Below are 18,788 nucleotides of genomic sequence, written 5' to 3'. Positions count from 1 at the left end.
TCATTGCACTCCCTCTCTGGCAATAATATCTTTCCTGAGATAAAACGAGACTAAACCTGCACAAAGTACTCCATGTGTGATCTAACTAAGCTCCTATTTATTGAAGTAAGACTTCACTGCTCCTATCCTCAAATCCTCATGATAAAGGCTAACATTCCATTAAGCTTCCTAAGAACCTGTTATAACTGCATGTTAGCCTTCAGTGACTTATTGTCAAGGACACCTCGGTTGTTCTGTACAAACTACACTTTCCAACCTCTTACCGTTTTAGGAAGACTCAGCACATCTGTTTCTCTGATCAAGGTGGATCACCTCACATTTTCCCACATTCTATTCCACCTGCCATGTTCTTCCCCATTCACTAAGCCTCTCCCAATCCTCCTAAAGCAGCTTTACATCTTCCCAACATAAACCCCAACTTAGTTTTTGATTATACACGAATTTGGAAACTGGACATTTTGACCTCACCTCCAAATTATTGATAATTATTGTGAACAGCTGGGGCCTTTGAACTTGTAGCATCCCATGAGTCACAGCCTGCCAACTCAAGGATGATCCATTTACTCCGAATGGAAAAAGTGAGGACTGCAGATGCTGGAGATCAGAGCCAAGAAGTGTGGTGCTGGAAAAGCACAGCAGGTCAAGCAGCATTTGAGGCACAGGAAAGTTGACATTTTGGGCATAAGCCCTTCATCACAGGTGATTCCTGATGAAGGGCTTATGCCCAAAACATTAACTCTCCTGTTTCTCAGATGCTGCCTGACCTGTGCTTTCTCATAGAACATAGAACAATACAGCACAGAACAGGTTCTTCGGCCCTTGATGTTGCGCCGACCTGTGAACTATTCTCAGCTCGTCCCCTACACTATCCAAGATCATCCATGTGCTTATCTAAGGATTGTTTAAGTCTCCCTAATGTGGCTGAGTTGGCTACATTAGCAGGTAGGGCATTCCACGCCCTTACCATTCTCTGCGTAAAGAACCTGCCTCTGATATCTGTCTTAAATCTATCACCCCTCAATTTGTAGTTATGTCCCCTCGTACACGCTGACATCATCATCCTAGGAAAAAAACTTTCACTGTCTACCCTATCTAATCCTCTGATCATCTTGTATGTTTCTATCAAATCCCCTCTTAGCCTCCTTCTTTCCAATGAGAACAGGTTCAAATCATTCAATCTTTCCTCATAAGATCTTCCCTCCAGACCAGGCAACATCCTGGTAAATCTCCTCTGCACCTTTTCTAATGCTTCCACATCCTTCCTGAAATATGGGGACCAGAACTGTACACGATATTCCAAGTATGGCCGCACTAGCATTTTGTATAGTTGCAGCATGATATTGCGGTTCTGGAACTCAATCCCTCTACGAATGAATCCTAACACACTGTATGCCTTCTTAACAGCATTATCCACCAGAGTGGCAACTTTCAGGGATACACACTTCTTGACCCATTTATTCCAACTGTCTGTTAATCAATCAATAATCCACACCGGTACATTACCTCCTATCTCATGTCTTAATTTTTATATCCAGCTTCCTGTGGTAGATTTTTATCAAAAAGCTTCTGAAAATTGAAGTATATTCTGTCCATCGGTTCTCACTTATCAATTTTGTTAGTAGCATCTCAAAAACTTTTAACAGGTTCGTCAAACACAATTTCCCTTCACAAGGGGAACTAATATCCTGAGTGGGAAATTTGCTGGTGCTATTCGGGTGGGTTTAAACTAGCTCAGCAGGGGGATGGGAACCGGAGGTGTAGCTGCAGTGCACAGGAGGATAAGAATAGGATGAGAGACAGGATTTCACGGTCATAGGAATATGCTGGCAAACAGCGAAGTGGTTTGAAGTGTGTCTACTTAACTGCCAGAAGTATCTGAAATAAGGTAGATGAGCTTGTAGCATGGATAAGTACCTGGGACTTTGATGTTGTGGCCATTTCAGAGACATGGACAGAGCAGGGTGAGGAATGGATGTTGCAGGTTCCAGGGTTTAGATCTTTCATTAAAAACGGGCAAGGTGGCAAAAGAGGGGGACGCATGGCCTTGTTAGTCAAAGATAGTATAACAGTGGCTGACAGAACTTTTGATGAGGACTCGCCTACTGAGGTAGTGTGGGCTGAGGTTAGAAACAGGAGAGGTCACACTACTGGGAGTTTTTTATAGGCCTCCGCAGAGTTCCAGGGAGGTGGAAGAGAGGATTGGCAAAATTATTCTGGGTAGGAGTGAAAGGAACAGCGTGATCATTATGGGGGACTTTAACTTCCCCAACATTGACTGCAAACGCGATAACTCCAGTACGTTGGATGGATCGGCTTTTCTCCAATGTGTACAGAAGGGTTTCCTGACACAGTATGTCAAAGGACCGACAAGAGGGGAGGGCACACTGGATCTGGTGCTTGGTAATGAACCAGACCAGGTGTTTGATTTAGTTGTAGGTGAGCACTTTGCAAAGAGCGACCGTAATTCAGTTGCGTTTAGTTTAGCAATGGAAAGGTCAAGAGTTATTAATGGGGCAAGGGCAATTAAAATGCGATTAGGCAAGAATTAGGATGCATAGAATGGAGTAGCAAAATGCAGGGGATGCAGACAATCGAAATGTGGAGCTGGTTTAAGGAACAGATATTGCGTGTCCTTGATAGGTATGTCTCTGTCAGGCAGGGAAGAAGTGATACAGAAATTGCATCTCTTGTTAAGAAAAAAAAAGAGGCTTATGTGCTGATGAGGTAAGATGGTACAGATGAGATGGAGAGTTACAGATCAGCTAAGAAGGATTTAAAGAGAGAGTTAAGAAGAGCAAAGAGAGGACACAAGCAGTCTTTAGCAAATAGAATAAAGGACAACCCTAAAGCTTTCTATAGGTATGTGAAGAATAAAAGGATGATTAGGATAGGAACAGGGCCAGTCAAAGACAAGTGGGAAGTTGAGTGTGGACCCTGTGGAGATCGGAGAGGTGCTAAACGAACATTTCTCATCTGTGTTCACTCAGGAAAAGGAGAATATTGTAGAGGAGAAGAATGAGGTATGAGATATTAGACTAGAAAGGATTGAGGTTAGTTATGCACAGGTGTTATCAATTCTAGAAGGAGTGAAAGTAGACAAGTCCCTTGGGCCTGATGGGATTTATCAGAGGATTCTCTGGGAAGCTAGGGAGGAGATAGCAGAGTCTTTGGTTTTGATATTTGCATCGTCATTGTCTGCAGGTTTAGTACCAGAGGACTGGAGGATTGCAAATGTTGTGCCCTTGTTCAAGAAGGGCAGTAGAGATGACCCAGGTAATTATAGACCAGTGAGCCTTACTTCTGTTGTAGGAAAGGATTATAATAAATAAGATTTATAATCATCTAGCAAGCAACAATTTGATTTCAGATAGTCAACATGGTTTTGTCAAGGGCAGGTCATGTCTCACAAACCTCATTGAGTTTTTTGAGAAGGTGACCAAGCATGTAGATGAGGGTAAGGCAGTTGACCTGGTATACTCGAACTTCAGTAAAGCCTTGATAAGGTTCTACTTGGTAGGCTGATGGAGAAAATGCAGAGGCATGGAATCGAGGATGATTTAGCAGTTTGGATTAGAAACTGGCTTTCTGTAAAGAAGGCAGCAAGTGGTGGTAGATGGAAAATATTCAGTCTGGAGTCCAGTTACTAGTGGTGTTCCACAAGGATCTGTTTTGGGACCACTACTTTTGATTAGATTACTTACAGTGTGGAAACAGGCCCTTCAGCCCAACAAGTCCACACCGGCGAGTGCCCACCCAGACCCATTCCCCTACACCTAACACTATGGGCAACTTAGCATGGCCAATTCACCTAACCTGCACATTTTTGGACTGTGAGAGGAAACCGGAGCACCCGAAGGAAACCCACGCAGACATGGGGAGAACGTGCAAACTCCACACAATGCCTGAGGTGGGCATTGAACCCGGGTCTCTGGCGCTGTGAGGCAGCAGTGCTAACCACTGTGCCACCGTGCCGTGCTGTTTGTCATTTTTATAAATGACTTAGACGCAGGCATAGGGGGATGGATTAGTAAATTTGCAGGCGACACTGAATTCGGTGGAATAGTGGACAGTTTGGAAGAATGTTGCAAGTTGCAGGGGGTCTTGGATAAACTGCAGAATTGCAGTTCAATGGAGTGGAAAATGGAGTTCAATGCAGCTAAATGTGAGGTGATGCACTTTGGGAAGAATAACAGGAAGGCAGAGTACTGGGTCGATGGAAAGATTCTTGGTAGTGTGGATGTGCAGAGGGATCTTGGAGTCCATGTGCATAGATCCCTGAAAGTTGCCACCCAGGTTGATAGTGCTGTTAAGAAGGCATACGGTGTGTTAGGTTTCATTCATAGAGGGATTGAGTTCCGAAACCGCAATACCATGCTGCAGCTATACAAAATGCTGGTGCGGCCACACTTGGAATATCGTGTACAGTTCTGGTCGCCCCATTACAAAAAGGAATTGGAAGCATTGGAAAAGGTGCAGAGGAGATTTACCAGGATGTTGCCTGGTCCAGAGGGAAGGTCTTATGAGGAAAGGCTGAGAGACTTGGGTCTTTTCTCATTGGAAAGACGGCGGCTAAGGGGGCATTTGACAGAGACATACAAGATGATCAGAGGATGAGATAGGATAGACAGAAGACTTTTTCCTAGGATGATGATGTCAGCTTGTAAGAGAGGGCATAACTACAAATTGAGGAGTGATAGATTTAAGACTGATGTCAGAGGCAAGTTCTTTACGCAGAGCGTGGTAAGGGTGTGGAATGCCCTATCTGCTAATGTAGTTAAGTCAGCCACATTAGGGAGATTTAAACAATCCTTAGATAAGCTCATGGATGGTTTTGGGATAGTGTAGGGGGACGAGCTGAGAATAGTCAACAGGTCGATGCAACATCAAGGGCCGAAGGGCCTGTTCTGCACTGAATTGTTCTATGTTCTAAATCCATGTTGACAATATCCAATTAGCTAATTATTACCCAGTATCTAATTATCACATAATTTACAATAAATTATAGCTTTTTTCCTGACTCCTGACACAAGACTAACAGGTCAGTAGTGCCCAGTTTTCTATCTCGCTCCCTTCTTAAATAATGGCGTGATATTCGCTCCCTCCTGATCTTTAGGAATCATTCCAGAATCAATAGAACTTTGGAAGATAATCACCAAAGCATCCACTAACTCTACAGACATCTCCTTCAGAGCTCTGGGATATATACCAACAGGTCATGGGAATTTATTAAATTTCAGCCGCATTAATTTCTCCAGTACAATTTTATTGAAGCTAATTTACTTCAACACCTCATTCTCCCCAGTCACTTGTATCTCCAGTTATAAGAACTAGGAGCAGGAATAAGGAGTTCAGCCCCTCAAGTCTGCTCCAAAATTTGGTACAATTCTGGGTGATCTCATCTCAATCTTAACTGCAGTTTCCTGCCCACGCTCCATAATCATTCAACAATTCTACAGATTCATGACCCTTTGAGAGAAGTAATTTCTCATTGTCTCTTTTTAACTCTACTACCTATATCCTAAAACTATGACCTCTTGATCTACATTACCCCACACGACAAAACATCTGCTCTAAATCTACTTTGTCAATCCCTTTTAGCATGTTATATATCTCAATTAGATCTTCCCTTGTTCTGCTAAACTCCAGACAGCATAGGCTTAAACTGCTCAATCTCTCATCATAAAACCAATTCCTTCTCTCTGGAATCAATCCAGTGAATCTCCTCTGAAGTGCTTCCAATTCAACTACATTCCTCCTCAAGTAAGTGAACCAAAATTGTACGCAATACTCCAGGTGCAAATGCAGAAACACTTCCCTGCTTTTACAATCTATTTCTTTCACAATAAATACCAAAATTCCATTTGTCTTCCTTATTACTTGCTGAAAAGATTCTGCACAAGGAAACTCTCTGCACCAAACCACTCTGAAGTTTGCCTCGATTTCAATGATAAGCTGCCTTTCTATTCCTCTGACCAAAATGGCTAACCTCACACTTAGCCATCTTATTGGTTATTATTGGTATCTTCTTCAAGTGAACAAACACAAAGTAATCATTTAGCTTCTCTGCTATTTCTCTCTTCGCCATTATAAATTCTCCTGACTCTACCCTACCTGCAATGGATTCACATTTGTTTTCTTCAAAGATTTCCTATAAAAGCTTTTACAGTCTGTTTTTATTTTTTCCTACATCGCATTCATATTCCCTTTTCTTGTCAGTTCTTTGTTTCTCCTTTGTTGCATTCAATAAACCTCTCAACCATCAGCATTATCGCTATTTAATAGAATCATAGAATTTTGCAGCACAAAAGGAAGCCATTCAACAATTGTATTTCTACTGGCTCCCGAAAGAGCTACCCAGCAAGTCCCACTCTCTAGCCCTATCTCTCGTTAGCCCTTGAACTTCATCACCTTTCAAATATATATCCAGCTCTCTTTTGAAGTTTTGTATGAAATCCGCCTCCACCACTCTCCCAGACAGCGCATTCTAAATCTAAGAACTCTCTGAGCAAAGAAGTTTCTCTCCATCTCATTCCATTTCTCATGTTGACAGTCTTGGAAATTGTGACCCTTTGCTACCGATATACCAACTAGTGGAAACTAAATATCCTTGTGGGCGGCACGGTGGCACAGTGGTGAGCACTGCTGCCTCACAGCGCCAGAGACCCAGGTTCAATTCCCGCCTCAGGCGACTGACTGTGTGGAGTTTGCACATTCTCCGTGTGTCTGCGTGGGTTTCCTCCGGGTGGTCCGGTTTCCTCCCACAGTCCAAAGATATGCAGGTCAGGTGAATTGGCCATGCTAAATTGCCCGTAGTGTTAGGTAAGGGTAAATGTAGGGGTATTGGGTGGGTTGCGCTTCGGTGGGGCGGTGTGGACTTGTTGGGCTGAAGGGCCTGTTTCCACACTAAGTAATCTAATCTAATCTAATCTTCTTTCCCCTGTCAAAATTGTTATGATTTTGGTCACCTCTTTGTCTTCTCTGCCCCAAGGGGAATAAGCCCAATCTCTCTAATCTTTAGCTGTGTCTGAAATCCTTCATTCCTGGTATCATTCTAGTAAATCTTCTTTGAACTTATTCCAGGGCTTTAACATTGTTCCTTAAGGTGCCCAGAACTGAATACATTAAATGTGGTCTGACCAATGATTTGCTTTTAATCCTTGCTTTTAATCTGTCAGCCTCTATTTATAAACCCAAGGATCCTATAAACCTTCTTAGCAACTGTTTCAACTTGCCTGGCCACTTTCAGAGAATCACGAATATGTACTCATGTTACGTTGCTTCTCCCAATTCCTGACAAATATCCACACTACCGCCACTATTTAATGGCCTATAAATAACTCCAAACAATATCTGCTGCCCTCCCTATTTCTTCATTCCACCAAAACAGATTCCACACAGAAATAAAATTAAAAATGAACTGTCGATGCTGGCAATCTGAAACACACAAGACTAGAAATTGCTGGAGATATTCAGCAGATCCGGCAGCATCTGTGGTAAAAACAAGAGTTGACATTTTGAGTCCAGTGTCAAAATTGAAGGGCTTTTGTCCGAAACGTCAATTTTCCTGCTCCTCGGTTGCTGCCTGACCTGTTGTGCTTTTCCAGCACCACTCTAATCTTGACTCTGATCTCCAGCATCTGCAGTCCTCACTTTTGCCATTTTGAGTCCAGTGGCCTCTCTTCAAAACTGAAAGGTCTTTATAAAATTCATTCACAGGGTGTGGGCATCGCTGGCTAGACCAGTATTTATTGCCTGACTCTAATTGCCCAGAGGGCAGTTAGGAGTCAACCATGTTGCTGAGGATCTGGAATCACATTTATGCCAAACCAGGTAAAGATTTCCTTTCCTAAAGTAGATTAGTGGATTAGCTGGTTTTTACCCCACAATTGACAATGGTTTTCATAGTCCCATTAGACTTTTAATTCCAGATTTTGAACTGAATTTAAATTCCACCATCTGCCTTGGCAGGATTCGAACCCAGACTTCCCAAATATTACCGATTAATAGTCTAGCAACAATATCACAAGGTCACTGAATGGTTCTAAAGAAGGGTCGTTGGACTTGAAACAGTAACTCTGATTTTCTCTCTACTGTTTCCGTGTAGCTATGTTTCTGTAATAACAATTAGTCATATTCATTTCTCTCTATTTGAGCTATTAGGTTAGTCACCTTCATTTGAATGCTGTGTGCATTCAGGTAGAATGCCATCAACTTTGTCTTTTGGACATCCTATCTGAGATAGACTGCCCGCAGTGTGTCAAGAGATGTCCAAACAGGAACATGCAGCAAGCCTGTTCCACCATTAAATGAGATCATGGTGATCTGTGGCCTGATCTTTGTTTAAAAAAACCTTTGTTGAAAAAAAAATCTCAGATTTAAAACTGACAATTGATCCTGTATCCAATGCCATTTGTGGAAGAAAGTTCCAAACATCTTCTACCTTTTGAGAGTAGAAGTGTTTCCTTAATTGTAAGGTCCTGGGGAGTGTTGTCAAACAAAGAGACCTTGGGGTACAGGTTGATAAATCCTTGAAAACAGAGTTTCAAGTAGACAGGGTAATGAAAACATAATTTGGTATGCTTGCCTTAGTCAGCGCATTGAATACAGAGTTGGGAGGTCGTGTTATGGCTGTACAGGGCCTGGGTTAGGCCATTTTTAGAATGCTGTATACAATTCTGATCTCCTTGCTGTAGGAAAGTTGTGGTGAAACTTGAAAGGGTTCAGAAGATTTGTGAGATTTGAGAAAATTTGTCGCTAAGTTTGAGGTTTTGGATGTAGGTTTGCTCACTGAGTAGGAAGGTTCATTTCCAGATGTCACTGAAGATGCTACCTAGTAGGGTAACAAAATGTCTGGAACTGAATCTTCCTGCTCAGTGAGTAAACTTACACCCAAAACTTGGAAGGATGTTGCCAAGGTTGGAAGGTTTGAGTGATAGGCAGAGGCTGAATAGGCTGGGGCTACCTTCCTTGGAGTGTCAGATGTTAGAGTCAAAGAGATGTACAGCATGGAAACAGACCCATTGATCCAACCTGCCCATGCTGACCAGATATCCAAACCCAATCTAGTCCCACCTACCAGCACCTGGCGCATATCCCTCCAAACCCTTTCTATTCATATACCTATCCAGATGCTTTTTAAATGTTGCAATTATACCAGCCTCCACCACTTCCTCTGGCAGCTCATTCCAGAAATGTACCACCCTCTGAGTGAAAAAGTTGCCCGTTAGGTCTCTTTTATATCTTTTCCCTCTCACCCTAAACCTATGCCCTCCAGTTCTGGACTCCCCCACCCCGGGGAATAGACTTTTTCTAGTTATCCTATCCATACCCCTCATGATTTTATAAACCTCTATAAGGTCACCCCTCAGCCTCTGACGTTCCAGGGAAAACTGCCCTAGCCTTTTCAACCTCTCCCTACAGCTCAAATCCTCCAACCTGGCAACATAGTTGTGTATCTTTTCTGAACCCTTTCAAGTTTCACAACATCTTTCCAATAGGAAGGAAACCAGAATTGCACGCAATATTCCAAGAGAAGCCTCACCAATGTCCTGTACAGCCACAGCATGACCTCCCAACTCTGTACTCAATGCTCTGACCAATAAAGGAAAGCATACCAAATGCCTTCTTCACTATCTTATCCACCTGTAACTCCACTTTCAAGGAGCTATGAACCTGCACTCCAAGGTCTCTTTGTTCAGCAACACTCCCTAGGACCTTACCATTAAGTGTATAAGTCCTGCTAAGATTTGCTTAGATTTGCTTTCCCAAAATGCACCTCACATTTATACATAGAACATTACAGCGCAGTACAGACCCTTCATCCCTCAACGTTGCGCCGACCTGTCATACCAATCTGAAGCCCATCTAACCTACACTATTCCATGTACGTCCATATGCTTGTCCAATGACGACTTAAATGTACTTAAAGTTGGCGAATCTACTACTGTTGCAGGCAAAGCATTCCATACCCTTACTACTCTCTGAGTAAAGCAACTACCTCTGACATCTGTCCTATATCTATCACCCCTCAATTTAAAGCTATGCCCCCTCGTGCTCACCGTCACCATACTTGGACAAAGGGTCTCCCTGTCCATCCTATCTAACCCTCTGATTATTTTATATATCTCTATTAAGTCACCTCTCAACCTTTTTCTCTCTAACGAAAACAGCCTCAAGTCCCTCAGCCTTTCCTCGTAAGACCTTCCCTCCATACCAGGCAACATCCTAGTAAATCTCCTCTGCACCCTTTCCAAAGCTTCCACATCCTTCTTATAATGTGGTGACCAGAACTGTAGACTATACTCCAAGTGCAGCCGCACCAGAGTTTTGTACAGCTGTACCATAACCTCGATCTCTCTATTAATAAAAGCTAAAACACTGTATACTTTCTTAACAACCCTGTCAACCTGGCTGGCAACTTTCAAGGATCTTTGTACCTGGACACCAAGATCTCTCTGCTCATCTACACTACCAAGAATCTTACCATTAGCCCAGTACTTTGCTCTGACCAAAGTGAATCACCTCACACTTGTCCGCATTAAACTCCATTTTCCACCTCTCAGCCCAGCTCTGCAGCTTATCTACATCTCTCTGTAACCAACAACATCCTTCGTCACTATCCACAACTCCACCGACCTTAGTGTCATCTGCAAATTTACTAACCCACCCTCCTACGCCCTCATCCAGGTCGTTTATAAAAATGATGAACAGCAGTGGACCCAACACCGATCCTTGCGGTACACCCCTGGTAAGTGGACTCCAGGATGAACATTTCCATCAACCACCACCCTCTGTCTTCTTTCAGCAAGCCAATTACTGATCCAAACTGCTATATCTCCCACAATCCCATTCCTCTGCATTTTGTACAATAGCCAACAGTGGGGAACCTTATCGAACGCCTTGCTGAAATCCATTTACACCACATCAACCGGTTTACTCTCATCTACCTGTTTGGTCACCTTCTCAAAGAACTCAATAAGGTTTGTGAGGCACGACCTACTCTTCACAAAACCGTGCTGACTATCCCTAATCAAATAATTCTTTTCTAGATGATTATAAATCCTATCTCTTATAACCTTTTCCAACACTTTACCAACAACTGAAGAAAGGCTCACTGGTCTATAATTACCAAGGTTGTCTCTACTCCCCTTCTTGAACAGGGGAACCACATTTGCTCTCCTCCAGTCTTCTGGCACTATTCCTTTAGACAAAGACTATTTAAAGATCAATGCCAAAGGCTCAGCAATCTCCTCCCTGGCTTCCCAGAGGATCCTAGGATAAATCTCATCTGGCCCAGGGGACTTATCTATTTTCACACTCTGCAGGATTTCTAATACCTCTTCCTTGTGAACCTCAATCACACCTTGTCTAGTAGCCTGTATCTCAGTATTCTCATCGACAACATTGTCGTTTTTAGAGTCAATACTGTCGAAAAATATTCATTAAATGCTTCCCCCATCTTCTCTGACTCCACACACAACTTCCCACTACTATCTTTGACTGGCCCTAATCTTACTCTCGTCATTCTTTTATTCCTTAAATACCTATAGAAAGCCTTAGGGTTTACCCTGATCCTATCCGCCAACAACATCTCATGTCTCCTCCTGGCTCTTCTGAGCTCTCTCTTTAGGTCTTTCCTGGCTACCTTGTAACCCTCAAGCGCCCTAACTGAGCCTTCACATCTCATCCTAACATAAGCCTTCTTCTTCCTCTTGACCAGAGATTCCACTTCCTTTGTAAACCACGGCTCCAGCGCTCTACAGCTTCCTCCCTGCCTGACAGATACTTACTTATCTAGGACACACAGGAGCTTTTCCTTGAATAAGCTCCACATTTCTAATGTGCCCATCCCCTGCAGTTTCCTTCCCCATCCTATGCTTCCTAAATCTTGCCTAATCGCATCGTAATTGCCTTTTCCCCCAGCCCAGCTGTAACTCTTGCCCAGTGGTATACACCTATCTCTTTCTATCACTAAAGTAAACATAAAAGAATTGTGATCGCTATCACCAAAGTGCTCACCTACTTCCAAGTCTAACACCTGGCCGGGCTCATTACCCAGTACCAAATCTAATGTGGCTTCGCCCCTTGTAGGCCTGTCTACATACTGTGTCAGGAAGCCCTCCTGCACACACTGGACAAAAACTGAACCATCTTTGTACTCGTATTATAGTGTTCCCAGTCAATATTTGAAAAGTTGAAATCCCCCATGGCAACTACCGTCTCTCTCACTCCTATCGAAAATCATCTTTGCTATCCTTTCCTCTACACTCTGGAAGTATTCGGAGGCCTATAGAAACTCCCAACAGAGTGACCTCTCCTTTCCTGTTTGAAACTTCAGCCCATACTACCTCAGTTGACCAGTCCCCAAACATCCTTTCTGCAACTGTAATACTGTCCTTGACCAACAATGCCTCACACCCCCCTCTTTTACCATCTTCTCTGTTCTTACTGAAACATCTAAATCCTGGAACCTGCAATAACCATCCTGTCCCTGCTCTATCCATGTCTCCGAAATGGCCACAACATTGAAGTCCCAGGTACCAACCATGCTGCAAGTTCACCCACCTTATTCCGGATGCTCCTGGCGTTGAAGTACATGCTTCAAACCAACTTCTTGCTTGCCGGTGCCATCTTGCGTTCCTGAAACTTGATTTCGGACCTCCCTACTTTTTTCTATACTCTAACTACAATTTTGGTTCCCATTCCCCTGCTGGATTAGTTTAAACCCACCTCAATAGCCTTAGTTAATTCCCCCCCCATGATATTGGTATCCCTCTGCTTCAGATGAAGACCATCCTGCTTGTAGTGGTCCCACCTACCCCAGAACTAGCCCCAATTATCCAAGAATCCAAAACCCTCCCTCCAAGCACCAAATCCAATATGGCCTCCCCTCTATTCCTGGACACATCTGACAAAAACTGCTCCGTCCAAACTATTTGAACTAAGTAGGTTCCAATCAGTGTTAGGGAAGTTAAAGTCACTCATGACAACAACCCTGTTACCTCTGCACCTTTCCAAAGGCTGCCTCCCAATCTGCTCTCCATTGTCTCTGTTACTATTGGAGGGTCTATATAAAACTTCCAATAAAGTGACTGCTCCTTTCCAGTTTCTGAATTCCAATCATACTCTGTAGCCAAACCCTCCTTGACGATCTCCCTTTCTGCAGCGGTGATACTATCCCTGATTAGCAATGCCACTCGTCCACCTCTTTCACCGCTTCTTCTACTCCTCTTGAAGCAGCTAAACCCTGGAACACCCGATAACCATTCCTGCTCCTGTGACATCCAAATATCCGTAATGGCCATAGCATCATAGTGGGAAGTACTGATCCATGTTCTGAATTTGTCACCCTTATTCCTGATTCTATGACTTTATAATAGCTGTCTTGAATGGTCTGGCCCTAATTCCCAGATATGTCCCTAGTTCTAGAATCCCCACCAGTGGAAATAGGTTATCTTTCTCTGTACTGTCTTTTCCTGTTAATATCATGAAGATTTTGATCAGATCACCCCTTAGTCTTCTAAATTCTGGAGAAATCAAGTCTAATTTGTCTTATCTGTCTCATAAGTTAACCCCTGATGTCCAGGTAACATTCTCGTAAACCTGTATGCCAGGCTGTCTAGGGACAATGCCCAAAGCAGTTCCCCTCCAATCTCCTTACCATCCTGACATGAAAATATATTGCCAGGGATAGGGAGAAATTTTTCCTACTTGTAAACAGATCGAAAACCAGACAGCAGTTTTTGCTTCCAGAGGAAACAAATATCAGATGAGAAAAAGCTTTGTTCATAAAGTGAATGGTTTGGATTTGGAATGCACTGCCACAAAGTGTGGTGGAGGCAGGTCCAATTGAGGCATTCGAGTGGGCATTACATGAGTTAAAATGCACAGAGAGCCAGTGCAGACACAATGGGCCAAGTGATTTCCTTCTGCAGCATAATAATTCTGTGAAGCAATTCCACTTTATCTCTGAGTACGAAATCTTAACTCCACTGCTCACCGTTGAATGTTTCCAGTAATGGACGATTTCTTGGATGTCTGTTGCTGGATTGAACAGGAAGTGATCTCGCCATTCATTCCAATCCACTGTCATTGTCCTGTCCTCATCCATACTGCACCAGAGAGGAAAAAATGTGTTAGAGGTGAAATGACTCTCTACATTCTCCATCTTTTGTTTCCTACCAACAATATGCCACTAAAATTGGAGGTGTAGTGGACAGCATAGAGGGTTACCTCAGAGTACATTGGAATCTTGGTCAGATAAGCCAATGGGCTGAGGACTGGCAGACAGAGTTTAATTTAGATAAATGTGAGGTGCTGCATTTTGTAAATGCAAATCAGAGCAGGACTTATACACCTAATGGTAAGGTCTTAGGGAGTGTTGCTGAACGAAGAGACCTCTGCAGGTTCAAAGCTCCTTGAAAGTGGAGTCGCAGGTAGATAGGATAGTGAAGAAAGCATTTGGTATGCTTTCCTTTATTGATCAAAGTATTGAGTACAGGAGTTGGGAGGTCATGTTGCAGCTGTACAGGGCATTGGGTAGGCCACTTTTGGAATATTGTGTGCAATTCTGGTTTTCTTCCTATAGGAAGGATTTTGTGAAACGTGACAAGGTTCAGAAATTATTTACAAGGATTTTGCCAGGTTTGGAGGGTTTAAGTTATAGGGAGAGGCTGAATAAGCTGGTGCTGTTTTCCCTGAAGCAGAGGCTAAGGGGTGACCTAACAGAGATTTATAAAATCATGAGGGACATGGATAGGGTAAATAAACAAAGTCTTTTCCTTGGGGTTGGGGAGCCCAAAACTAGAGGGCATTGGTTCAGGGTGAGAGGGGAAAAATTTAAAAGGGATTTAAATGGGAAACTTTTTCATGCAGAGGGTGCTGCATGTATGGAATAAACTGCTAGAGGAAGTGGTGGAGGCTGGTATTAAATACAACATTTAAAAGGCATCTGGTTGAGCATATGAATAGAGGGATATGGACCATGTTCTGGCAAATGGAATTCATTTAATAATTTAGGATATTTGGTTGGCATGGACAAGTTGGACCGAAGGGTCTATTTCCATGCTGTAGATCTACATGACTCTATAAATCTGATTAAGAACATAGGAACAGGAGTAGGCCATTGATCCTCTGAAGTTTGTTCTACCATTCACGGAGATCATGGTTGATCTATGGCCTAATTCTGTATAGCCGAAAATGTGTTGCTGGAAAAGTGCAGCAGGTCAGGCAGCATCCAAGGAACAGGAGAATCGACGTTTCGGGCATAAGCCCTTCTTCAGATGCTGCCTGACCTGCTGCGCTTTTCCAGCAACACATTTTCGGCTCTGATCTCCAGCATCTGCAGTCCTCACTTTCTCCTCCTAATTCTGTATACCTGTCTTTAGCCCATATCAACAAAACACAAAAACAGTACAGCACAGGTACAGACCCTTAAGCCTACCAAGCCTACACCAACACACGACACCTTTCAAAACTAAATAACTTTTGCCTCTATGTGATCCATATCCCTCTATTTCCTGCCTATTCATGAATCTTTCAAGATGTTTCTTAACGTTGCTTTTGTATTTGCCTCCACCATCTTATCTGACAGCACATTCCAGGCACTTATCTCCCTCTGAATAATAAAAAAACTTGCCTCTCACATCTCCTTTAAGCGTCCCCAGTAATTGACATTTTTATCCTGTGAAAAAGACTGACTATCCATTCTATCCACGCCTCTCAATTTTGTAAAGATCTACCAGGTCATTCCTAAGCCTCCAACATTCATGTGAAAACAAACAGGGTTAAGCCAATCTCTCCTTATAGCTAATACCCACCAAGCCATGCAACATCCTGGTCAACGTTTTCTTTACCCTCTCCAACGTCTCCACATCCTTCTGGTAATGGAGCGACTACAACTGTATGCAATATTCCAATTGTGGCCTTACTGAAGTTCTAGGAGAAAGTGAGGACTACAGATGCTGGAGATCAGAGTTGAGAATGTTATGGTGGAAAAGCACAGCCGGTCAGACAGCATCCGAAGAGCATGAGAATTGATGTTTTGGGCATAAGGCCTTCATCAGGAATGGGACTTGCAGGCCCAGAGGCTGAGAAATAAATGGGAGGGGGAAGGTAGCTGGGAATGCAATAGGTAGATGCCACAAGGATCTGTTTTGGGACCACTGCTGTTTGTCATTTTTATAAGTGACTTAGACGCAGGCATAGGTAGATGAACTAGTAAATTTGCAGACGACAATAAAGTCGGTGGAATAGTGGACAGTTTGGAAGAATGTTACAGGTTTTGGGGGACTTGGATAAACTGCAGAATTGGGTTGAGAGGTGGCAAATGGAGTTCAATGCAGCTAAATGTGAGGTAATGCACTTTGGGAAGAATAACACGAAGGCAGAGTACTGGGTCAATGGAAAGATTCTTGGTAGTGTGGATGTGCAGTGGGATCTTGGAGACCATGTGCATGGATCCCTGCAAGTTGCCACCCAGGTGGATAGTGCTGTTAAGAAGGCATACAGTGCGTTAGGTTTCATTGGTAGAGGGATTGCGTTCCAGAGCTGCAATATCATGCTGCAACTATACAAAACGCTAGTGCGGCCACACTTGGAATATTGTGTACAGTTCTGGTCGCCATATTTTGGAAAGGATGTGGAAACATTGGAAAAGGTGCAGAGAGATTTACTAGGATGTTGCCTGGTCTGGGAAGTTCTTATGAGGAAAGGCTGAGAGATTTGAACCTGTTCACATTGGAAAGAAGAAGGCTAAGAGGGGATTTGATAGAGACATACAAGATGATCAGAGGATTAGATAGGGTACACAGTGAAAGTTTTTTTCCTAGGATGATGACGTCAGCGTGTACGAGGAGGCATAACTACAAGTTGAGGGGTGATAGATTTAAGTCAGATATCAGAGGCAAGTTCTTTACGCAGAGAGTGGTAAGGGTGTGAAATGCCCTACCTGCTAATGTAGTCAACTCAGCCACATTAGGGAGATTTTAAAAATCCTTAGATAAACACATGGATAATTTTGGGATAGTGTTGGGGGACAAGCAGAGAATAGTTCACATGTCGGCGCAACATCGAGGGCTGAAGGATCTGTTCTGCACTGTATTGTAATATGTTCTATGAAGGTGGAGGAGAAGGTGATAGGTTGGAGAGGATGGTAGATAAATGGAAAAAGCAATGGACAGATCAAGAGGGTGGTGCCATGTTTGAGGCTTGTGCCGTATTTGAGGCTTGGGATTGGGATAATGTGGGATGGGGGAAAACTGGTGAAATCCACATTAATTCCATGCGGTTGCAGGGTCCCAAGGTGGAAAATGAGGCGTTCTTCCTCCAGGCGTCGGGTGGTTAGGGTTTGGTGATGGACGCGGTGCAGGCTCTGCATGGCCTTGAAGGATTGGGAGGGGGAGGTAAAGTGCTCAGGCACGGGGCGATGGGGTAGGTAAGTGCGGGTGTCCCAGATATGTTCTCTGAAACAATCCGCAAGTTGGCGTCCAGTCTTCCCGATGTAGAGGAGACCACATTGGGTACAACGGGCAGAGTAGACGACATTGGTGGAGGTGCAGGTAAATTTCTGTCGGATGTGGAAGGATCCTTTGGGGCCTTGGATGGAAGTGAGGAGGGAGATGTGGGCACAGGTTTTGCACTTCCTGTGCTGGCAGTCAAAGGTGCTTGGAGTGGGAGTTTGATTATTGGGACTGTTGTGTATATTTGGAAGAACATTCTTAAGTCTAGTTTGGATATAAGACCATAAGACCATAAGACATAGGAGTGGAAGTAAGGCCATTTGGCCCATCGAGTCCACTCCGCCATTCAATCATGGCTGATGCGCATTTCAGCTCCACTTACCAGCCTTCTCCCCGTAGCCCTTAATTCCTCTAGACAAGAATCTATCAATCTCGGCCTTGAAGACATTTAGCGTCCCGGCTTCCACTGCACTCCGTGGCAATGAATTCCACAGGCCCACCACTCTCTGGCTGAAGAAATGTCTCCGCATTTCTGTTCTGAAATGACCCCCTCTAATTCTAAGGCTGTGTCCACGGGTCCTAGTCTCCTCGTTTAACGGAAACAATTTCCTAGCATCCACCTTTTCCAAGCCATGTATTATTTTGTACGTCTCTATTAAGTCTCCCCTTAATCTTCTAAACTCCAACGAATACAATCCCAGTATCCTCAGCCGTTCCTCATATGTTAGACCTGTCATTCCAGGGATCATCCGTGTGAATCTCCGCTGGACACGTTCCAGTGCCAGTATGTCCTTCCTGAGGTGTGGGGACCAAAACTGGACACAGTACTCCAAATGGGGCCTAACCAGAGCTTTATAAAGTCTTAGTAGTACATCTCTGCTTTTATATTCCAACCCTCTTGAGATAAGAGACAACATTGCATTCGCTTTCTTAATCACGGACTCAACCTGCATGTTTACCTTTAGAGAATCCTCGACTAGCACTCCCAGATACCTTTGTGCTTTGGCTTTATTAATTTTCTCACCATTTAGAAAGTAGTCTATGCTTTTATTCTTTTTGCCAAAGTGCAAGACCTCGCACTTGCTCACGTTAAATTCCATCAGCCATTTCCTGGACCACTCTCCCAACCTGTCTAGATCCTTCTGTAGCCTCCCCACTTCCTCAGTACTACCTGCCTGCCCACCTAACTTCGTATCATCGGCAAACTTCGCTAGAATGCCCCGGTTCCCTCATCCAAATCATTAATATATAATGCGAACAGCTGTGGCCCCAGCACCGAACCCTGCGGGACACCACTCGTCACCGGCTGCCATTCTGAAAAAGAACCTT

General features: G+C 43.6%; 1 protein-coding gene across 1 annotated transcript in view; it reads right to left on the bottom strand.

The window, feature by feature from the left end:
* Positions 1-18,788, bottom strand: part of LOC122556252 (mitochondrial adenyl nucleotide antiporter SLC25A24-like) — a 92,332-nt gene that overhangs the window by 56,050 nt on the left and 17,494 nt on the right. The window contains exon 4 of the mRNA XM_043702883.2: positions 14,000-14,111. Coding sequence (XP_043558818.1) covers positions 14,000-14,111 — 112 coding nt within the window. The remainder of the gene's footprint in view (positions 1-13,999; positions 14,112-18,788) is intronic.

This window comes from Chiloscyllium plagiosum, unplaced genomic scaffold (genome assembly GCF_037043375.1).
Source record: "Chiloscyllium plagiosum isolate Xiang-an unplaced genomic scaffold, Cpla_swu_hap1 HiC_scaffold_9, whole genome shotgun sequence".
Taxonomy (NCBI): domain Eukaryota; kingdom Metazoa; phylum Chordata; class Chondrichthyes; order Orectolobiformes; family Hemiscylliidae; genus Chiloscyllium; species Chiloscyllium plagiosum.
The sequence above is the reverse complement of the archived record's forward strand: the minus strand, read 5'-3'. Positions and strand labels throughout refer to the sequence as shown.